This window comes from Rana temporaria, chromosome 13 (genome assembly GCF_905171775.1).
Source record: "Rana temporaria chromosome 13, aRanTem1.1, whole genome shotgun sequence".
Classification (NCBI taxonomy): domain Eukaryota; kingdom Metazoa; phylum Chordata; class Amphibia; order Anura; family Ranidae; genus Rana; species Rana temporaria.
The window spans coordinates 41,789,291-41,813,729 of NC_053501.1; the positions used below are offsets into that span (position 1 = coordinate 41,789,291).

Sequence of the window (24,439 nt, forward strand, 5' to 3'; positions counted from 1 at the left end):
GCAAAAAATCATGATTCTCATTTTAGCCAGAATCGTGCAGCTCTAATACTAGCCCATTATGCTTTTACTTTGCTGGTAAGTAAAGCAGAATTAAAACCCACCAGGGTTTACTTCCTCTAAGTTTGGCCTGTACCTAAAAAAAATCACCCCAAAGCCACAATTTTGGAAAAGTAAGCGTGCTTCACCCCCAGGGACTCTACTGCCAAAATAAAAAAACTTTTGATTCTATTTGTTTTGCAACTTTTCAAGCAAAGAGAAACACATGATGTAGTTTATAAAAAATCCACACAGAGATTGCGCTTTACGAAGGAGTGTACTTGGTGCCAGTTCAGCGGAAGGACAGACCCCAGTGAGGGGCAGACCACGGCGGGCCTGTAAAGCTTTCATAATGGTCTGTGTCAGAAGGGGAATTTTCATTGTGTCATGTGTGACTCTTAGAATGTCCAGATTTATTCAGGGGCTTTTTTTATTTAATGAATTCCTAATTTACTCTGTACTACAGTGACTTTGTTCACAATAGGTGGCTTCAGTTATTTCTTTTGAAGACTTCTGTAGCAAAGACAGAATAGGTTTATGTTAAGGTAAAAGGGATTTTCATTATCGTGATGTGCTTGCCAGTCAAATCAGATTGCATGGGAGAAACATTCTTGCACCCCACAGAAAAGGCCATAGGACAGAAATAATTAATATTAACACCCCCCCCCCCCAGCATCCCTTTAACCACTTCAGCCCCGGAAGAATTGGCTGCTCAATGACCAGGCCATTTTTTGCGATACGGCACTGCGTGGCTTTAACTGCCAATTGCGCGGTCATGTGACTCTGTACCCAAACAAAATTGATGTCCTTTTTTTCCCACAGATAGAGCTTTCTTTTGGTGGCATTTGATCACCTCTGCGGTTTTTATTTTTTGCGCTATAAACAAAAAAAGTGTGTCAATTTTGAAAAACACAATATTTTGTACTTTTTGCTGTAATAAATAGCCTCATTTTTTTTCAAAAAAGCAAATTTTTTTCCTCAGTTTGTAGTCTTCTACATATTTTTGGTAATAATAGGAAAAAAAAAAAAACGCAAAAAGCATATAATGATTGGTTTGCGCAAAAATTAATAGCATCTACAAAATAGGGGATAGATTTAGAGCATTTTTTTTTCTAGTAAAGGCGGCTATCTGTGATTTTTATCAGGACTGCAACATTATGGCGGACATATTGGGCACTTTTGACACATTTTTGGGACCATTGGCATTTACACAGCGATTAGTGCTATAAAAATTAGAGGTCGACCGATATATCAGTCGGCCGATATATCGGCCGATATTTGGCAGTTTTGGAGAAATCGGCATCGGCCGATTTTTCTACAAATTTGGCCGATATTTAACATGGACACTAGCGGTGGCCGCGGCTCCGGGGCTAGGCCGAAGCCGAGGCCTTTCCTGATGCTGTGACTGCGTCGGCAATCCGCGCATCCACGGTCACAGCATCAGGAAAGGCCGCGGCTTCGGCCTAGCTCCGGAGCCGCGGCCATCTTGGTACACCCAGCGCAGCGGCCCTCCTCTCTGTTTACACCCACAGAGGAGGAGAGGCTTGTGGGACAGACACCGCTCTCTGGTGTCTGTACTATGGGGGGGGGGGTCTGTACTGAGGAGGGGGGTGGGTGTCTATCCTGAAGGGAGGGGTCTGTTTAACTGAGGGTGGTGACACTATATTTTTTTGCACCAGTGCCCCCTGACAGTGCCAATAAGTGCCACTTGCCGTCCAGTACCATCTGCCAATGCCAATACCAGTGCCACCTATCCAGTGCCAATACCAGTGCCACCTTCTATCCAGTGCCACCATCCAGTGCCACCTTCTATCCAGTGCCAATTAGTGACACCTTCTATCCAGTGCCAATTAGTGCCACCTTCTATCCAGTGCCAATACCAGTGCCACCATCCAGTGCCACCATCCAGTGCATTCAATACCAGTGCCACCTTCTATCCAGTGCCAACTTCTATCCAGTGCCAATACCAGTGCCACCATCCAGTGCCAATACCACCATCCAGTGGCAATACCAGTGCCACCTTCCATCCAGTGCCACCTGCCAGTGCCAACTAAAGCCATCAGTGCCACCTGCCAATGCCAACCAGTGCCATCTGCCAGTGCTATTGCCATCCAGTAACACCTGCCAGTCAGTGCCAACCAGTGCCACTTGCCAGTGTCACCTGTTAGTGTCAGTGCCACGTGCCAGTGTCAACCAGTGCCATCTGCCAATCAGTGCCACCTGCCAGTGTCAATTAGTGCCACCTGCCAATCAGTGCCATCTGCTAGTACCATCTTTCAGTGCCATCCAGTGCAACCTGCCAGTGCCAATAAGTGCCACCTGCCAATCAGTGCCTTCTGCTGGTGCCATCTTCCAGTGCCAATTAGTGGCATCCAGTGCCACGAGCCAGTGCCACCAAAAAAAAAATAAAAATCGGCCTAAAATATCGGCCGCATAAATCGGCATCATATATCGGCCATCGGCCGCCCCGATTTCTAAATATCGGCATCGGCCAGAGAAAAACCCATATCGGTCTACCTCTAATAAAAATGTACCCATTACTGTGTAAATGTCACTGGCAGGGAAGGGGCTAACACTAGGGGGCAATCAAGGGGTTAACTGTGTTCACCAATGTGTGTTCTAACTGGGGGGATGGGACCGACTAGAGGAGATGAGAGATCGTGGTTCCCAGCTTGTAGGATCTCACGATCTGCATCTCCTCTCAGAACAGGGATGTGTGTGTGTGTCTCACACACACACATCCCTGTTCTGCCTCTCGTGCCCGCAATCGCTCGTTGCCGGTGGTCATCACGACCGGTCACAAGAATCCCCACTGTGCAGCCAGCGTGCGTGGGTCCGCTATCCCGCTTAAAGGGACCGACGGTCAACGGGAACGAGCCGGCCTGCCGTTGTAAAATTACTGTGGCTGGTCGGCAAGCGGTTAACATTGTTTTTACGCCTGGGGGCGGGTAGGACCGGCAAAGCATGCGATCGTCATCGAGATCCTGCTGGCTCCTGATCATTAGTAGAGACCAGCATCTGTCTTTGATAGGTCGGTCACTGTTCTGGGTGTGCACTCTCTCACCACAGAAACCACATCCAAGGACATATATGTCAGCGTGTGGGCATTAGAATCCCACCCCTTTTGCCACCATGCATATGCATTATGTGGGTGGCAAGAGGTCAATTAACGTGAACTTAGCATTAGATATATTTTATGTACAGTGCATTCATGCTAATTAATCTGTAAGTGTAATTTTTTTACCCCTGACAAGGACCATGGCACTCACCCTGACAACAGTTCATCTTTCCCTACCAAAAATAGTGCATGACCTTTGTTTAGACTTCATCCAGGGTCACCATCTTCTTTCTAAAATGCTGGCTCAGGGATGATGACACAATCCTGTAAATCTTGGTGTCTGTGCAGTTCTTGGTCTTGTTCATAAGTGTCTCACTAAAGATCAGCCCCTGCTGTATTCTGTCACATTGTGATGATTTATTACAATGTTGCAGTCTGATTACTGGGGACGGAAATGCTTGCTTCTGCCTGCAGCAGAGTGAAAACATCATCTGAGGCTAGGCAAAGTCACTGACTGGAGAACAAAGTCAGATTTTTATTGAGCCTTTTTTTTTTTTATTGTGACATGTCAGGAATTTAACAAAACTTCTACCCACTGACACGTTTCGCCCTTTTCAGGGCTTAATCAAGGGGGCCAATGGCTCCCACTTCTACCTCTGTGAGCAGAGAGGAGAGAGCTGCTGCAGACAGGCATAGTACTGGATCAAGATAGGGAAGTATAAAGAGGGGTGAGTATGGGAGGGTTATAACCAGTGGTAATTTTGACATCAAAATTTAAATTTAGTTTTAGTTATAGTCTTTTGACTAAAATGCCATTTTAGTTTCATGCCGCATACACACGATCGGATTTTCCGTCGGAAAAACCTTGGGTGTTTTTTTTCCGACGCAATTCCGCTCAAGCTTGGCTTGCATACACACGGTCACACAAAAGCTCTCTGAACTTTCGACCGTCAAAAACACGGTGACGTACAACACTACGATGAGCCGAGAAAATTAAGTTCAATGCTTCCGAGCATGCATCGAATTGTTTCCGAGCATGTGTCGGAATTTTGTGCGTCGGAATTGCTACAGACGATCGGATTTTCCATCTGAAAATTTGAGAACCAGCTATCAATCTTTTGTTGGCAGAAATTCCGACAGCAAAAGTCCGATGGAGCATACAGACGGTCGGAATTTCTGTTCAAAAGCTCACATCTGACTTTTGCTGTCGGAATTTTCGATCGTGTGTACGCAGCATTACACGTCGTATTTTAGTCACCCGAGTTGTTTTAGTCGTATTTTAGTAGACTAAAATCAAATGGGTTTAGTTACATTTAAATACATTATTTCTTTAGAACTGCGAAACATTATATACTCCTGGTGTAAAAATCTAATAACATGCGGTTTGCACAGGAGCCCTATGTGTCTTTTGGTCCATTTCAGGTCCGAATTCTGCCCAAAATTTGTGCAGAAATCGGACCTGAAACAGTGAATGGAGACGGACCAGACTCCTGCTGTGAGTCGCTGTATGTTCCAGTGGGAACCAGCCTTATGCCGCGTACACATGATCGGAATTTCCGACCACAAAACCATGGATTTTTTTCAGACTAAATTTTGGCTCAAACTTGTGTTGCATACACACGGTCACACAAATGTTGTCGGAAATTCCAAACGTCGAAAATGCAGTGACGTACAACACTATACAACAATCCGAGAAAAATGAAGACACGGATCGGGGCCACTCTGTGCAAAACGAGCTGCACAGTGGAGGTAAGTATAACATGTTTGTTATTTTACCCCCAAAATCTTGCCTTTAGTGTTCCCTTAATGAAAATGTATCTTAATTTCCTGTCTGGCTAACACCAGTCTCCCACACAGGCTATGCGGAGAAATCTCCCCAACAGGGACAAAGACAACAGTGGGCCAGATTCATGAAGCACTTACACCGTTTTTTTGGTAGATGCGCGGCGTAAGTGCAGATTTGCACCGGCGGATCCCTGCACCGTACCCAGAGAACCAGATTACGCCTCCAAATAGACTTCATCGCCTCGGTGTAACCTTTCCACGCCGGCGCGGCGTTGGCGCAGATTTACGCTGGTCGGATCTGGCGCGGCCATGGTTTTTGTGTTTTAAATATGCAAATGAGGTTGTTGGGCCGATTCATCAGCTTGACCGGCGCAGGCTACTCCCGGTGAGCGGAGCTGAAATTTCCGGCGCCAAGTTACACCTCATAAAAGCAGGGGTAACTTTGCACCAAACTTGCAGAGGTCAGCTGGAGAGCAGCTAAAGCAGCAGCGTTACAAACGAACTGAGCAACAACACTTGCTGGACAACACATCTGTGTGCCAACATGCCAGGGGCAGCCGTGGTCCTTGCACTATTGCGTCGAAGGGCACGTAGGAGGGCACGGGAGAGGATCTTCCGCCCGCGCATTAACGTCTTTGACATGGGGGAACTGGAGGTGTATCGCACCTACAGGTTCAGCCGTGAAGTCATCCTGGAATTAACCAGCATCCTGCAGGATGACCTCACCAGCCATAACTGCCCCACCACAATGCAAACGACCTAGCTTGGAAAAAAAAAGCTTAAGTACATTTGCACCTGCAGGGCGGAAGTCTGGGCTGATTTATGGACTGGGCATTGGTAGTGGACCGGCGTAGCTCAGGGATCACGCCAGGGCGCAGTTCTGAGCATGTGCAGATTGGGGCATTTACCCCTGGATGTCACTGAGCATGTGCGGTCTAAGATGCGCCCCGGCGTGACCCCTGCGCCACGGTCGGCACTTCATTAGCATAGGGTGACTCCCAGTTGGCCTTACCCTGCCTTACGCCGTCTAAAATCCGCCCCGCTGGGGCATCGTAGACAAAAAAAGTTTCTTGAATCACCTAACTGCCGCTCCGCGCTGGACCGGTGTAGTCTAAAAATGATGCACCACGCCGGTGCAAATCTGCACCATTGTTCATGAATCTGGCCCAGTAAATCTAAAAGGTTCCACAAATCTAAAATGTACCTAGATATGGTATTTCATTTTGACCTGACTAATTATAAAGTGGAAGTCAAGACAACTTTAGGCCACAAACCAGTGAAAGGGAGCTGTAGCAACGGCCAACTGGTTTGTGTGTAGAATAACACAGCAGTGTTGCCTAATAAACTAGTTGTGCGCCAGGTGAGCCAGCGTACGTACAGAAAGCGTGTAATAATTAGTATTACAGGAAACACTTGGCAAAATCACCATCTGCTCCTTGTGCGTGGGATAGGCGCACAATGACACAGCTAAAACCTCATTGTGTGCACTACCATGACTGCTTAACATTAAAGTGTACCTGTCATCCATACAATGCATTATTTACCCATCACACACCCAGGGAATATAATAGTTTACGCCAATTAAAAAAAATGTATGTCCCCATTGATTAGTTTGAATTTCACTCAATGTGTGTGCTGTGTGATTACAAGTGTAGGAATAATTGTCAAGGATTGCAGAATTTTAATTTCTCTGTTCTAAGAAGTTGTTTTCCTTCTCATGTCTGTTCCCAAAATTCATAAATTATAAAAGGATGGGCTCAGGTGTGTTACATAGTAGGTGAGGTTGAAAAAAGACAACATCCTTGCTGCTCTTACAATGAAGAACCCTCTACGTAGTTTAACCACTTAACCCCCGGACCATATTGCTGGTCAAAGACCAGAGTACTTTTTGCGATTCGGCACTGCGTCGCTTTAACTGACAATTGCGCGGTCGTGCGATGTGGCTCCCAAACAAAATTGGCGTCCTTTTTTTCCCACAAATAGAGCTTTCTTTTGGTGGTATTTGATCACCTCTGCGGTTTTTAGTTTTTGCACTATAAACAAAAATAGAGCGACAATTTTGAAAAAAATGAATATTTTTTACTTTTTGGTGTAATAAATATCCCCCAAAAATATATAAAAAAAATTTTTTTTCCTCAGTTTAGGCCGATACATATTCTTCAACATATTTTTCGTAAAAAAAAAATCGCAATAAGCGTTTATTGATTGGTTTGCGCAAAAGTTATAGCGTTTACAAAATAGGGGGTATTATTATGGCATTTTTATTAATATTTTTTTTTTTTACTAGTAATGGCGGCGACCAGTGATTTTTTTTCGGTACTGCGACATTATGGCGGACACTTTTGACACATTTTTGGGACCATTGGCATTTTTATAGCGATCAGTGGATTACTATAAAAATGCCACTGGCAGTGAAGGGGTTAACACTAGGGGACGGGGAAGGGGTTAAGCATGTCCCTGGGTGTGTTCTTACTGTGAGGGGGGGGGGGGGGTGGCCTCACTAGGGGAAATCACTGATCTTCTGTTCATACATTGTGTGAACAGAGGATTAACATTTCCCCCCCTGACAGGACCAGGAGCTGTGTGTTTACACACACAGCTCCCGGTCCCCGTTCTGTAACGAGCGATTGCGTGTGCCCGGCGGCGATCGCTCCCGCCGGGCACGGGAGTCGGGGCGAGCGCGCACCCCTAGTTGCCTGCGAGAGAGCCGACGTAGAGCTACGGGCTCTCGTGCAGGAGAGCCAACCTGCCGCCGTAGAATGACGGCGGCAGGTCGGCAAGTAGTTAAAGCGGGGGTTCACCCTAAAAACTATTTTCTAACATTACATTGACATGACCCTCGACAATGACAGTATGCTGTTTTTTTTTTTTTTGCTTTACATACCTTTGTACAGCTATTTTCTTCCCTGGCTTCCGGGTAGGGCCTCCCGCGGGAGTGGGAGTTGCCGAATGAAGCCGAACGGCGGTGCGCAGGCGCCGTATAGCGCCGACTCGCCGTTCGACTTCTTTTGGCAACTCGTGATGCTCTTTATGCGACGGGGGGAGCTAGTGTTTGTCATCACGTCAATCACCTACTGGATAAGAACGCCCACTCCCGCGGGAGGCCCTACCCGGAAACCAGGGAAGAAAATAGCTGTACGAGGTATGTACAGCACAAAAAAAAAAAACGGCATACTGTCATTGTCGAGGGTCATGTCAATGTAATGTTAGAAAGTCGTTTTTAGGGTGAACCCCTGCTTTAAGGTTAAAGTCCTTTTATTCTAATTTTAATGAGTGGCCACGTGTCTGCAGTAAGGCAAGGCGCTGTGTTTTGTGTAAAAATCGAGACTGCCTGCATTTTTATTCAATGCACCCCGACCCACCTGAATGCAGCATTATGGTGGGAACAGAGGAAATTGAAAACTATTGTTTTCTATGTGTCCTTGCTTTGAGCCTGCATTGATCTATGCAGATCAATGAAGATCAACAGTTGTGGTTTAAATGTCCTCTGATAAGAAAAGAAGAAGCATCTGCATCCATTTAGCTGATAACATAAGAATGCATCTGATAAAGAACAACTTATAAAATTTCTCCCAGGCGTTTTCCATCTTGCTTGTGGGCATTGTGAAGCCCACAAGCAAAGACTTCCTGGAAGCGGTGATGCGATGCTCCCATCATGCACCGCGAGCAGTCAACACTTCCTAATTACCATGACAACGGGTGACGTCAGTTCTGATGCACGCCCCGTTGCGATACACATCATCTCCTGGGAATCTTGACACATAAATCCCAGGAGATATTGCGCCCAGCTCCCATGACACACTGGGCCGTCAGGGAAAAGGAGCGACACGCCCACTCCCACGGGGAACAATACCCGGAAGCTAGATAAAATCATCTGAATCAAGGTAATCATTGACCACTTGGAAAAAAATAAATAAAAAAAAACGTGGATTCTACATGTATTAAGGCTGCAGTTCCTAGTAGTATAAAGTTGTGATTGAGGGTGAACCTCCGCTTTAAGCCGATCCATGTATGGGCAGGCTGATTGTACCCAAGTTCATCCATCGATCGACTTGGGTATAACCTGTCTGATGTTTCTACATACGTTTACTGCCATTGGCTATGGCCACTAGCAGTAATCATTGTATTCAGCAAGACAGGAAAGGTACCAACGCTGCGTGAGGTATGCCCCCCATCACCACTGACTGTGTTCGGCGGAACTCCGCTTTAAGGCCTCTTGCACTGCATTTTGAAAAAGCTTAGTACAGCTTTTTTTTTTTAACTGAGCTAAACAAGCGCCATGCAATCTCCGGTTAAAAAAAATTTAAATAACAGAGAAATCAGCTTTTTTGGTCAGTAATTTATGCCTCATGCGTGCAAATTATTATTATTTGGGATTTATCAACGCTGTATCCTGGCCTAGGCCAACAAGGCCCAGGCCTAGGGTAGCACTTTGCAGGGGGGGCAGCACGAAAAAAGTCCCTGCCGGCTTGCGCTACACTGTTAGTGTAGTGCCAGTCTAATGGGGCGGACTGGGCAGAGATGCTAATTAATCTAGTGCCCCCATAAAGCGGCCGCATTGCTTCCGGTAATCAGGCGGACGGAATTCCGCAACTTTGGGGGGGGGGGGGGGGCGCTGCTTCTACTTTTGCCTGTCCTATAATCCTGGACCACAAAACTTCCTCATTGTGCTATGTATTTTCTGCTGCACCATTGGCATGGTTATATTTTCTTAGTCCTCTCCATAAAATTATCAGAAATTTGTGCCTAAAGTAGAACTATAGGCAACACTTTGTTTTTTAAGTTTGGATAGAGTAAAGGAAGGTTATAGCCCCTGTCAGTTTATTTTTTACCATCCCTGTCCCATTGCAGAGATTTCCCTTCACTTCCTGCCCCATAGCCAAACAGGAAGTGAGAGGAAATCTATGCAAATTAAAGCACCCCCCCCCAGGCCCTCAGAACTAGTGTCCCCACTAGTGTCTTAAACAGCACGGGGGGTGTCCTTGACAAGAAGGGGTGGGTCATATTTAAATTAGGGAGTGCACGAGTTTAGTCAGGCCTAGGGCAGCACAAAACCTAAATACACTACTGGGATTTATATAGCGCCAACAGTTTGCACAGCACTTTACAACGTGGATTTATATAGCGCCAACAGTTTGCGCAGCACTTTACAACGTGGATTTATATAGCGCCAACAGTTTACGCTGCACTTTACAACGTGGATTTATATAGCGCCAACAGTTTGTGCAGCACTTTACAACGTAGATTTATATAGCGCCAACAGTTTGCGCAGCGATTTACAACATGCAAATAGCCTTTTACATATTGTGCAGAACGAGAACACGTTTTTGCAAAATTGCGCAAACGCATACAGGCGAAAATGCGCACAAAAATGTAAAAAAAATAAAAATAAATGAAAAAATAAATGCTCAAACAGGAATATCGGGCTAGATTCAGGTAGGGGCGTGCATAGTTACACGCGGCGTATCGTATTTACTCTACGCCGCCGTAAGTTAGAGAGGCAAGTGCTGTATTCACAAAGCACTTGCCTTCTAAGTTATGGCAGCGTAGCGTAAACGCGCGTAATTCAAATGCGGATGAGGGAGCGTGTTTTATGTAAATTCTTGGTGACCCGACGTAATTGACGTTTTTTACGAACGCCGCATGCGCCGTCTGTGTACATATCCCAGTGTGCATTGCTCCAAAGTACGCCGCAAGGACGTATTGGTTTCGACGTGAACGTAAATTACGTCCAGCCCTATTCGCGAACGACTTACGCAAACGACGTCAAAAATATAAATTTAGACGCGGGGAAGGACGGCCATACTTAACATTGCGTGCGCCTCCTAATAGCAGGAGTAACCTTACGCCGAAAAAGCCTAACGTAAACGACGTAAAAAAAATACCCCCGGGCGTACGTAAATTTGTGAATCGGCGTATCTAGGTCATTTGCATATTCTACGCCGAAAACTACGGAAGCGCCACTTAGCGGCCAGCGTAAAAATTGCACACAATTATACGCCGGCGTATTCAAGTTACGTCAGCGGAGGAAGCCTATTTTTTAAACGTATCTGCCTTTGAGAATCGGCGTAAAGATACGACGGCGCAGATTTGAAATTACGGCGGCGTATCTGGGGATACGCCGCCGTATCTTGTTGCTGAATCTAGCCCATCATGTGCAAAAGGCCTTATTGGTTGAACTAGACAGACTTGTGTTCTTTTCTATCAGACTATGTAACTGCAAGTCATACTTTTCTGTGCTTTACCTGCTATTGTTTAGGACTATTTAAAGTCTGTAAATTTTACTCCACACTTTCAGTACATCAGAGGCTTTTCAGATAATTTGGTGGGTAATGATCTACATTTATTTCCCACTTTAGAAACCAAAATAGATAGTAGCAATCAAATCTAATGAAACTGGGAAGGGTTTGAACGTAATCGGTGACAGTTTAAGATAACTTCAAGCTGTGAGTGTTCCCATTCTGGAAATTCCCCGATAGGAAAGACTGTACGTCCTGTACGGTTGCCATGGTTGCCATGGTGTGTACACACTTAACTTTGTAAGGTTAACCAAGGGCGTGTTGCAAAATTGTACAAAAAACATTTCAAACTCCTCCCCGATAGACAGGTTGTGTAACTGCAGATCCACAACTGTGAATCACAATGACACTGGGAATAACAATGGTAACCGACAGAAATTGTGACTAGGAACGATACCCGTCTAAAATCATTTAAAATGTAGATTCATGTGATTCATGTGATTGCAGGAGCAAAGTAGGGATATTTCATGTTATTCTTTTCATGTTAAAGCGGGAGTTCACCCGAAAAAAATGTTTTAACCTTATGCCGCGTACACACCATCACTTTATGTGATGAAAAAAAACGACGTTTTTAAAAACGTCACTTTAAATGACCGTGTGTGGGGGAAAACGTTGTTTTATGTCTTGTGAAAAACGAAAAAAAAAAAATTGAAGCATGCTTCAATTTTATGTGTCGTTTTTCAAAACTTCGTTTTTTACTTCACAGAAATTGACCGTGTGTAGCAAAAAACGAAGTTTTTACACCCGCGCATTCCCAGAAGCTAGTTATGAAGCGAGCTTCAATGGAAAAACGTGGTGAACGTAACCTCGCTTTGCTAGAGCATTGTGAGAAAAACGATGGTGTGTAGGCAACTTCGTCTTTGAAAATTGAAGTTTCAAAAACGTCGTTTTTTACTTCATAGAAAATGTCGTTTTTTTTCATCACATAAAGTGATGGTGTGTATGCGGCATTAGATTGATGCTCATTTTGTGAAGGGGAATCGGCTAGTTTTTTTTTAAATCAAAGCCGTAATTACCGTTTTAGAGAGCGATCTTCTCCGCCACTTCCGGGTATGGGCTGCGGGAGCGGGCGTTCCTATTTGATTGACAGGCTTCCGACGGTCGCATCCATCGCGTCACGAGTAGCCGAAAGAAGCCGAACATCGTGGCGGCTCCATACGGCGCCTGCGCACCGACGTTCGGCTACTTTCGGAAAATCGTGATGCGATAGATGCGACCGTCGGAAGCCTGTCAATCAAATAGGAATGCCCAGTCCCGCAGCCCATACCCGGAAGCGGCGGAGAAGATCGCTCTCTAAAACGGTAAGTACTGCTTCGATTTAAAAAAAAACACCCGATTCCCCTTGACAAAATGAGCCTCAATCTAAGGTTAAAAATTAACTTTTCGGGTGAACCTTCACTTTAAGTATCTGAGTGACATTTTTTTTAGAAGATTATACAGAGAAAATGCTATTTAAGGGATTCTTTACACATGGGGGGCGGGCAATAAAAACAGGGGGGCCAAGCCAAAGTTTTACGCCCCCCCTTATACACTTGTCTACAAGGGCAATATTTTTACACACATGGTAACTTTGCTTTTTTTACTAGAACTTCCTGTAAACTTCCCAAAAAGTAAATATTTTCTAAAAAGCAGAGACGCTGGAGAATAAAATGGCAGTGGTTGTGATTTGTTATGTCGCACATTTGTGCAGCTATTTATCAAATGCATATCTAAAAATTATTTTATTGCAAAGACACTTCTTACCTAATTTTTGGTAAGATATAAAAGACGGGGCTATGTTGAGTAAATAGATACCAAATATGTCAAGTCTTAGCAGGGTTCCACCCACGATTTTTTTTTTAAAGTCAGCAGCTACAAACACTGTAGCTGCTGACTTTTAATAAGAACACTTACCTGTCCTAGGCGCCCGCAAAGTGTACCTAATAAAGTGGACGGTGAGTGTATATTTTGTTATAAACCCCACCCTTTTGTATATTTTCAGATTCAAAGTACTTGCAATCCTCTGGTTTAAACTCCTATTTGTCTTCTTTCTTTGATACACAATTATAAAAATGAAATGTTTATAGCAGGGATATGCAATTAGCAGACCTCCAGCTGTTGCAAAACTACAAGTCCCATCATGCCTCTGCCTGTGGGTGTCATGCTTATGGCTGCCAGTCTTGCTATGCCTCGTGGGACTTGTAGTTCTGCAACAGCTGGAGGTCCGCTAATTGCCTATCCCATAGCAATAAGAAAAGCCAAAAGCACAGCTGGTGCCTTGTTTGACTACTATGGCAATCCTGTCCTTGGCGTGTATTATAATAATATGAGATATAATCGAGCAATCCCTGAAAGTAAACATCCAAGGTTTGTTCAAATGTATTCATACAGATTGCTTAATGCTGAAACGGTGATCGAATGATTGCGTGTGGGGATTCCCTTCACCGATGTTACATTACGGCTGATCTCTTCTGTACAGGTATTGTCTTGGTTCTGACGTCAGACACAAGTCACGCATCGCTCATGTAAAGAGACCGGGACTTGACACACACGGGATGGAATGCTGCAGAACCGCCGCCTGTTACCAAGGAAACTGGAGGTTTTCACAACAATTAATCATGGAATCCGATCATCGAATGGCATGTTGTGTAGCTCTGCAGTATTAAATTAATGGAATGCAAAGTCAGGTGTGTTCAGACAAAAAGATCTTAGAAGTTCTACTATTTCACAAGTTCGAGAAAATAAAGGTTACAGTCAGGGCCCCTGATGAAAAGAGAAAATAAGTGTAATCTCTTCTCGCGAGATAATAAGCAGGGGACCATTGGGCACCTTACAGGTGTAATGCAAAAAATAAATAAATGTATTAAGTAATAAAAAAAAATGGGAGGGGGGCCGTCGTAACTCTGAATCTACGCCGTCGTAAATTTAAGCGTATTCTGGAAACCAGATACGCTTAAATTAGGCTAAGGCCTAGTACACACGAGAGGATTTATCCGCGGATACGGTCCACCGGACCGTTTCCGCGGATAAATCCTCTCGAGGATTTCCGCGGATTTGGATCCGATGGAGTGTACTCACCATAGGATTGAAATCCGCGCCGAAATCCCCTTGCGATGACGTGTCGCGCCGTCGCCGCGATGATGACGCGGCGACGTGCGCGACGCTGTCATATAAGGAATTCCACGCATGCGTCTAATCATTACGACGCATGCGGGGGATCCCTACAGACGGATTGATCCGGTGAGTCTGTACAGACCAGCGGATCAATCCGTTGGGATGGATTCAAGCGGAGAGATTTGAAAGCATGTCTTCAAATTTCTATCCGCTTGAAATCCATCCCAGGGGATAAAAATCCGCGGAAACAGATCCGCTGGAGTGTTCACACCATAGGATCTATCCGCTGGAGCCGGTCCGCGGATCAATTCCAGCGGATGGATCCTCTCGTGTGTACGGGGCCTAAGATACGAGCAGTGTAAGTCTCCTACGCCATCGTATCTTAGGGTGCATATTTTGGCTGGCCGCTAGGTGGCGGTTCCGTTGATTTTGGCGTAGAATATGCAAATGAGCTAGATACGCCGATTCAGAAATGTACGTGCGCCTGGCGGATTTTTTTACGTCGTTTTCGTAAGGCTTTTTCCGGCGTAAGGTTACTCCTGCTATATAAGGAATAACCAATGTTAAGTATGGACGTCGGGACAGCGTCGAATTTTGCATCGTTTGCGTAAGTCATTCGCGAATAGGGCTTTGCGTAAGTTACGTTCACGTCGAAAGCATTGACTATTTGCGACGTGATTAGGAGCATGCGCAGTGGGATACGTTCACGGACGGCGCATGCGCCATTCGTTAGAGACGTCATTTACGTGGGGTCATGTTTTATTTGCATAAAACACGCCCACCTCTTCAGAATTTGAATTCGGCGCACTTACGCCGGCAGATTTACGCTACCCCGCCGTAACTTAGGGCGCAGGTTCTTTGTGAATCCAGCCCCAGCCTCACGAAGTTACGGCGGCATAGCGTTTCTGAGATACGCTACGCCCGCACAAATTTACGGCGGGCTATCTGAATCTAGCCCTATAAAGCTCTATCCTTTCTAACAAGGCAATGTAGCTGCGGCACTTTAAGCCGGCTATAGATGGACTGAATCTCGGCCGGTTCAGCAGGGACTGGCTGAGATTCGATCCCTCTATGGGTAGGCTGATTGTACCCAAATCAATCCATTGATCCTCTTGGGTAAAAACATCATATAGGATTTTTAGCACGCGATTATTGCCAGTAGCTATAGCCGCTAGCCAGGTATAGCTCCCCACGCCCCCAGCCGGGAGAACACAATAACCTTCACAGATGGGATTCCCTCATCAACACTGTGAGAGGGATTCCCCTATCAGCACTGACTATGATGAAGGGGGAATCAAGCAATTTTCTTTCCTGCAATCTGTGGTTGTAGGAAAGAATATCGCATAATCTATGGCCAGCTTTAAGCCGTAGTGATTTTCTTTCCTGCAACCCACGAAAATTGCTCGATTCCCCCATCAACACAGTCAGTGTTGATGGGGGAATCCCTCCCGCAGAACCATTTTGTTCTCCCAGTGGGGGGAGACGTCCCCACTGGGAGAACAGAGTGATGAGTGCTAGCGGCTACAATAGCCGCTAGCAACAATCACATGTAAAATCCAAAAGGCTGGTTGTACCCAAGTTGACCGATTGACAATAAGCCTGCCCATACATGGTTTGGATCTTTGCCGGTTCCTGCTGAACTGGCCTGAGATTTGAACCATCGATGGCCAGGCTTAGACATGTAAGGGTCTCACAAAGTATCTCAGCAAAAGTGAAACTCTTGTTGCCAAGCATGCTTGTAATTAATCTCCTCTAAAAAAGGTGAGCTAATAATAGGAGCAGAAAAGGAGACTTCTGGCGGAAATCTGTACATGAACAGTGTATGGAAGCTTTCCAGGCTACCAAACTGCAGCTGCTGAAATATAGAATTTTGGCTTTGCTTTAGCAAAAGTGGAGATTTACTTTGATAAATGTAGGGTTAGTGTAGAATTCTTGGAAAGTTCAGCAATACTTTAGCTGTTATGTTTTGCCGACCAGCCGCCGCAACATGGCTCGGCTCGGCGAAACAACGTTATGCAACGTTGTTCGCCCTGTGGCCACTTGGGGCACGCTCGCCCGCTGCTCGCCCGCGGAGCCAATGCGAGTGCCTGGCGGGCCTGATGACCATTCTTTCAGGGGGAGAAATGACTGATCGGCTTCATACAAAGTATGAACAGCGATCTGTCATTTCCCCTAGCAAGTCCCATCCCCCCCTTCAGTTAGAACACTTATAGGGAGCACAATTAACCCCTTGATCGGACCCTAGTGTTAACCCCTTCACTGCCAGTGCCATTTTTACAGTAATCAGTGCATTTTTATAGCACCGATTGCTGTAAAATTGTCAATGGTCCCAAAAATGTGTCAAAAGTGTCCGCCATAATGTCACAGTCCCGAAAAAAAATCGCAGATCGCCGCCATTACTAGTAAAAAAATAAATAAAAAAATGCCATAATTCTATCCCCTATTTTGAAGACGCTATAACTTTTGCACAAACCAATCAATATACGCTTATTGGGATTTTTTTTTACCAAAAATATGTAGAAGAATACATATCTGCCTAAAATGAGGAAAAAATATATATATTTTTTTAAAAAAAATTGGGGTATTTATTATAGCAAAAAAGTAAAAGATATTGGCCCGGATTCACATACATTGGTGCATATTTATGCCGGCGTAGCACATCTAATATATGCTACGCTGACATAGCGCAGAGAGGCAAGCACCGAATTCACTAAGCACTTGCCTCCCAAACTGCGCTGGGTTTCCTCGGCGTAAGCCGCTGTAGGTGGAAGTGGGCGTGAGCCATGCTAATGAGGCATGACCCCATGCAAATGATGGGCCGAGTGCCATACAAGTACTTAAAACGAACGGCGCATGCGCCGTCCCGTGGACGTATCCCAGTGTGCATGCTCAGAATCACGTTGGAACTACTCCCTAAGATACGACGGATCACTGCCTATGGCGTGAACGTAACCTACGCCCAGCCCTATTCACATACTACGTAAACAACGTAAAATACGACGGCTGTGTTCCCTGGTCCATACCTTTGCATGGGTTTCGCCTCATATATGGGGAATAACTTTACGCCGGACGTACGACTTTACGCAAACCACGTATATTATGCGCCGGGCGCAAGTACGTTCGTGAATCAGCGTATCTCCCTCATTTGCATATGTGCATAGAAAATCAAATGCGCCCAGCGTAAATATGCGCCCACGATACGACGGCGTAGGCAAGTTACGTTGGTCGTAGGAAGCCTATTTTTAGGCGTATCTTCGTATGTGGGTCGGTGCATAGATACGACGGTGCACATTTGTACTTACGTCGGCGTATCTTGAGATACGTCGGCGTAAGTGCTTTGTGAATCCGGGCCATTGTGTTTTTTTTCAAAATTGGCACTGTTCTTTTGTTTATAGCGCAAAAAATAAAAACCGCAGAGGTGCTCAAATGACAGCAAAAGAAATCGCTATTTTTGGGAAAAAAAGGACGCAAATTTTGTCTGGTTCCCATATCGCACGACCGCGCAATTGTCAGTTTAAGTGACGCAGTGCCGAATCGCAAAAAGTGCTCTGGTCAGGAAGGGGGTAAAATCTTCCGGGGCTGAAGCAGTTAAAGTAGTAACTGGTAGTAATTTTATAATTTTTTAGGTTTGAGCTAACCCCAGCAGGAACCTTCTACTGTGAGATGTCTCTGAAACATTATCTGGCGTGGTGCAGGAGATGATGAGAATGTAGTATGAAGAAGGGCAGCAGCAGAAATTTTCAAACTGCTTTAGCAAATTCTCAGTAATTCCAATTCTGATCTGATAGGCGATGCACATCTGAATATATCACGCGCTTATCTGCAAGTGCTGACTTTTAAAATAAAAAGCAATGGCATCAGCACATTAATACATTGAGAAACATTAAACATTACTTGTGTGTAATACTTTGCTTGCGTCATAGGCGCAGACATTCATGTACCATGGTTCACTCTGCATACAAGTTGGCACAATTTGCATACAAAAGAGGCATTTTATATGTGGTTTCTTTGTGAAAAACATATAAAAACCACATTTACCTTTCCCACGTTCTGCATATATACAGCTGACACAGTCAATGGTTGTAGACAAGTCAAACCACAAACTGGAAATTTTTACAGCGTTAGCCGGAATGTGCACCGCCTATAGCGTTTTTTTTTTTTTTTTGGATTGGTTACCTGCTTTAAATGGTCAGCATACTACTAGACTACTACTAGACTACTACTAGACTACTAGGGAGTATATATTTGGAGTAAGTGATTTTGAGCTTACCTAAAAGTAATTTCAGATGTCTACATGCTTGATTGTCCTTATTTTTTTATTATATTAAATATAGAATTTAGCAGGTGTACCACTAGAGGGAGCATCACATACAAGTCAGCTTCAATAAGGCTTCATGTAAACTACAGCTCCTAAACTTGAGTTTAGGAGCCTGTGTCATTTTTTGGCCAAAGCTCCTAGACTCAGCTCCATAAAGAAAAGCGTATATGCCCATGTACAGATAGGCTTTTACCCATATTTTATGCCCCGTACACACGTGTGGGAAACGTTCCCGTCGGAAATCCCGAGGGGAAAGCCGAGAACCTGCGCGGTTCAGTCTTTCCCCCTACACACGGCCGGTTTTCCCGACAGGAAAACTGCGATGGAGCTTTGGCCGGGAATCCCGGCTGTGTGTATGCTCCATCGCAGTTTTTCCCATAGGTAAACTACCAAAAACCACCGAGCAAAAGTCAGCCGGTTTTCCCGGAGGGAAAAAAGAGAGCTGGATATCTTTTTTTGTCTGGCGGGTTTTGGGCAGTTTTCCCGTCGGAAAAACTGCAAGGAGCATAAACACGGCCCGGATTCCCGGCCAAAAGCTCTCCTCGCAGTTTTCCTGTCAGCTGGTCGTGTGTACGAGACATAAGAGCTGCTGCAGTTAGGGGAACTTCAACCTCTCTCTCCTGAACGTGGAAGAATCGCGTCAGGTTAGAAACGCTTTGATCGCTGGTCGCAAAAACGCAGTAAAATTGCAGCACGATTTTGATGCGTTTTGTGTTTTCCCGCGGCTGGCGGTCAAAGTAGGCTATGTGTACATGAAGCCTTAAAGTGTTACTAAACACGCAACAGTAAAATCAGTCAATATATGCAGTAAATCATGCTTGTTATACTGAGGAACCTATGGGGTTAATATTCTGCATTGTGTAAAAAGGCTGTTTGATCCTGTCTTCTCTGATCCTCCCCCTCTTCCACAGTGCTCAATCCATCTCCTGATAGTACAGAGCCTTAGGGGCACTCTGCACATGCTCAGTTTGGTGTGTAGTGCTAGAGAGGTTTATTATTTTTATTTTGGAGAGGGTGCATGTGATCGGCACAGGGCCAATCAGCACTGTCCAGACCAAGGGTTAGGGGTCATGCAGCTTCATAGGACAGTCAGAGGAGAATAACGCCTACAAGCTTTAACCAGTGCTCGACCGGAAACTGATAGAAGTCACAAGACTGCTATATATTGCTAATGAGAAAAGGTATTTAGCAGTGTATTTACTAAAATAATTAAATGTCCATGTTCTGTGTACTGTGGGAGACCAGATATAGTGAATGCAGGGTTCTGGGTTTAGTAACACTTTAAAGTGATTGTAAAGTCTTGTTTAAAATAAACAAACTTGTTATAATTACCTGCTCTGTGCAGTTGATTTGCACAAGGCAGCCCCCCTGATCCTCCTCTTCTCGGGTCCCTCTTTGCTGCTCCTGGCCCCTCCCTCCTGTTGAGTGCAAGCATCTTGCTATGGGGGCACCCAAGCTGCAGCTCTGTATGTCCATTCAGACACAGAGCTGCAGTTCGACCCCGCCCCCTCTCTCCTGATTGGCTAACTGACTTTGTTTTTTATCGTGACTGCGACTTTATGGCGGACACGTCGGACACTTTTGACACATTTTTGGGACCATTGTCATTTTTACAGCGATCAGTGCTATAAAAATGCATTGATTACTGTGAAGATGACATGGCCAGTGAAGGGGTTAACCACTAGGTGGTGCTGAAGGGGTTAAGTGTGCCTAGGGATGTGTTCTAACTGTAGGAGGGATGGGCTGTGTGTGACATGACAGTGATCACAGCTTACAATTACAGGAAGCTGTGGTCACTGTCCTGTCACTAGGAAGACTGGGGAAATGCTTGCATTTCCCCCTTCTTCCTCACCGTGACACGATCGTGGGTATGCCCGCAGACATCAAGCGGGCGCGTGCGTCCACAATGCCGGCTTCTTAACTACTTGCCGACCTGCCGCCGTCGTTTTACGCCGGCAGGTTGGCTCCCCTGCGCGAGAGCCCGTAGCTCTACATCGGCTCTCTCTCGGGTGCCCGGCGGGCGCGAACGCCGCCGGGCACCCGCGATTGCTCGTTACAGAGCGGGGACCGGGAGCTGTGTGTGTAAACACACAGCTCCTGGTCCTGTCAGGGGGGGAAATGCTGATCTTCTGTTCATACAATGTATGAACAGAAGATCAGTGTTTCCCCTAGTGAGGCCTCCCCCCCCCCACATTAAGAACACACCCAGGGACATACTTAACCCCTTCCCCGCCCCTAGTGTTAACCCCTTCCCTGCCAGTGGCATTTTTATAGTAATCCAATGCATTTTTTTATTTTCAAAAGTGTCTGAAGTGTCCGCCATAATGTCGCAGTACCGAAAAAAATCGCTAATCGCCGCCATTACTAGTAAAAAAAAATATATATTAAGAAAAATGCCATAAAAATACCCCCTATTTTGTAAACGCTATAACTTTTGCACAAACCGATCAATAAACGCTTATTGCGATTTTTTTTTACGAAAAATATGTAGAAGAATATGTATCGGCCTAAACTGAGGAAAAAAATAAAATTTTGATATATTTTTGGGGGATATTTATTACAGCAAAAAGTAAAAAATATTATTTTTTTTCAAAATTGTCGCTCTATTTTTGTTTATAGCGCAAAAAATAAAAACCGCAGAGGTGATCAAATACCACCAAAAGAAAGCTCTATTTGTGGGAAAAAAAGGACGCCAGTCCCGAATCGCAAAAAGTGCTCTGGTCTTTGGGCAGCAACATGGTCCGGGGGTTAAGTGGTTAAAGGGGACGATATATACACGTCCTTCTGCCTGTCCGTGCCATTCTGTCAACGTATATAGTCGTGCGCTGGTCTGCAAGCAGTTAAAAAGTAACTCCACTTTTGCTGAGAAAAAAAAAACATTCTCTTCTGGGTAATCTTTGTGTAAGAATTGTAACAAACTTTGTTGCAGACTCCTACCCTTTGTTACTCTGGGAAATTAGCAGTTTGTTAGTCTATGTCCATGTGCGAACTGAATCTGTATGGGAGTGGTTTTATATTTATCTATCAGCGGCTGCACTTGCAGAGTTCTAATGAGGAAAGTTGCAGGTTCTGCATCCCATCTTTTGGAGTATCTCACCAAAAAATGCATTTTTTGTTGCAGGGGGGTGTCAAAAATCTAAGTGAAGACTTCTGGGAAAATCAGTAAGCCAATCGCACAAGCAGGAAATTACATTTTCAGGGGGAGTTCTGTACCTCATGTGTACACAGAACGCCTCCAGGTAGCCATATTATATTTTACAGAATATTACAGCATTGCAGATTGAAAAGGAAAGGTGATTTTTAATAACAATATGACTTGTGTCACAATTATATAGGCTATGTTGATTTTTTACATTTATTATTTACAATTTTTTTCTCGAGAAAGTGGAGTTACCCTTTAAGGGCCAGATCCACAAAGAAGTTACGTCGGCGTATCTATCGATACGCCGCGTAACTTCTAGGATGCCCCGTCGTATCTTTGTTTTGTATCCACAAAACAAGATACGACTGAATGGGGGCTAGATCCGACTGACGTACGTCTTAGTACGCTGTCGGATCTTAGTTGCATATTTACGCTGGCCGCTAGGTGGCGCTTCCGTTGATTTCCGCGTAGAGTATGCAAATTAGCTAGATACACCGATGCTCAGAACATACGTCCGGCCGGCGCATTTTTTACGTCGTTTACGTAAGGCTTTTTTCGGCGTAACGTTACCCCTGCTATATGAGGCGTAGCCAATGTTAAGTATGGACGTCGGGACAGCGTCAAATTTTCCGTCGTTTACGCAAGTCGTACGCGAATAGGGCTTTGCGTAAATTACGTTCACGTCGAAAGCATTGACTATTTCAAGCATGCGCACTGGGATACCCCCACGGACGGCGCATGCGTCGTTAAAAAAAACCCGTCATTTACGTAGGGGTCAAGTTGAATTAACATAAAACACGCCCACATCTTTGTCATTTGAATTCCGCGCCCTTACGCCAACACATTTCCGCTACGCCGCCGTAACTTTAGACGCAAGTGCTTTGTGAATACAGCACTTGCCTCTCAAAGTAGCGGTAGCGTAGCGCAACTACGATACACTACGCCTGCTTAAAATTACGCCGATCTACGTGGATCTGGCCCCAGGTCTACACAAACAAATATCTCACCGATCTTCATGATTATAGTAATTTATTACTTACAGCCTGGGAATAAATGGCTTTTTTGGAATGGTATGCCACATTCAGCCCATCTACCACAATGTCATATGGGGGCCGGGAATTCACATACTGAAGAAATGCCTGCAATTCCTAGAATAAAAAAAAAAACAGACATTATATGACAAAAATGTAATTTATTGTGTGCTCTGGGCAAGGCGAGGTTGTTTATATGTCATCAAACAAAGCTACATGTTTAAACTCCCCTTTTTACAATGCCTCTAAATAAAATCTTTTAAAAACAATTTAGAAAAAAAAAAAAAAAAAAACTTACCTCAGCCTGGCTTCAGAGGAATCCAAGAGGCATTGGCAGTGTGCCGCCTTGCTGCCTCCAGGGAAAGCTGGGAAGTCCCAGTACAATTCAGTCCTGTAATCTTTATGTAAAAACTTTGTTGACATGCGTTTTAAGATATTTATGCTTTGGGGGGTGGGGGCTGCCAGTCAAGCAGACTTTCGGTTTTATTGGAAAGTCCATTTTTTAGATTCCATTTAAACCTGTGCATTTTTCCCGCACAATAGTGAAGTGTGAGAAATGGGAGACCATACATGCGACTGGCTGTGGTGTTTCGCAGTGCTGTTCGTCCGCAGACCACAACGCACGTGTGTTTGAGCACCCCACCGCGCACAGATGTGAGTCATCTGTGAGTTGTCATGCACTTAATTGAAAAACAAATTATGCGGGTCCATTAAAACTTGTGTTGTAGTGTGTTGGCATCTTATTTAAAACGAATGGGCTGCGTTATTGCAGTTAATTCACTAAATGCCAACGTTACCGAGAGCATAGGACTGCACAGCACGCAGTCCGCACGGGTCATAAGAATAATCAGGAAGCAGCCTTTGCTGATCTAAACATAGAGGGCCAGATTCAGGTAGAATCGCCTTACTCTGCAATGGCGTAACGTATTACATTTATGTTACACCGCCGCAAGTTTTACGGGCAAGTGCTTGATTCACAAAGCACTTGCCTGTAAAGTTGCGGCGGCGTAGAGTAAATCCGCCCGGCGCAAGCCCGCCTAATTCAAATGGGGCGGGGGCCATTTAAATTAGGCGCGTTCCCTCGCCGAACGTACTGCGCATGCTCCGTCCCTAAAATTTCCCGACGTGCATTGCGCTAAATGACGTCGCAAGGACGTCATTGGTTTCAACGTTAACGTAAATGGCGTCCAGCGCCATTCACGGACGACTTACGCAAACGACGTTACATTTCCAAATTTCGACGCGGGAACGACCGCCATACTTAACATTAGCTAGACCACCTAGAGGGCAGCTTTATCTTTACGCCACGTATCTCTACGGAAACGGCGTACATTTACTGCGACGGGCAAAGCGTACGTTCGTGAATCGGCGTAACGAGTCATTTGCATATTCTACGCCGACCGCAATGGAATCGCCACCTAGCGGCCGGCCTAGAATTGCAGCCTAAGATCCGACGGTGTAAGTCACTTACACCTGTCGGATCTTAGGGAGATCTATGCGTAACCTGATTCTATGAATCAGGCGCATAGATACCACCTTCGTATCTCAGAGATACGACGGCGTATAAGGAGATACGCCGTCGTATCTCTTTTATGAATCTGGCCCAGAATTGTCTAGCATTTTTTTCAACACAATTAGATTTTTCTATCGATAGAATTCATTCACAGCTGGATTTTT

The 24,439-nt window shown here is 45.1% G+C and overlaps 1 protein-coding gene across 1 annotated transcript in view; it reads right to left on the bottom strand.

The window, feature by feature from the left end:
* The window catches only part of LOC120920533 (protein only RNase P catalytic subunit), a 115,537-nt gene that overhangs the window by 42,678 nt on the left and 48,420 nt on the right, over positions 1 to 24,439 (bottom strand). Inside the window, exon 4 of the mRNA XM_040332665.1 lies at positions 22,772 to 22,879. Coding sequence (XP_040188599.1) covers positions 22,772 to 22,879 — 108 coding nt within the window. The remainder of the gene's footprint in view (positions 1 to 22,771; positions 22,880 to 24,439) is intronic.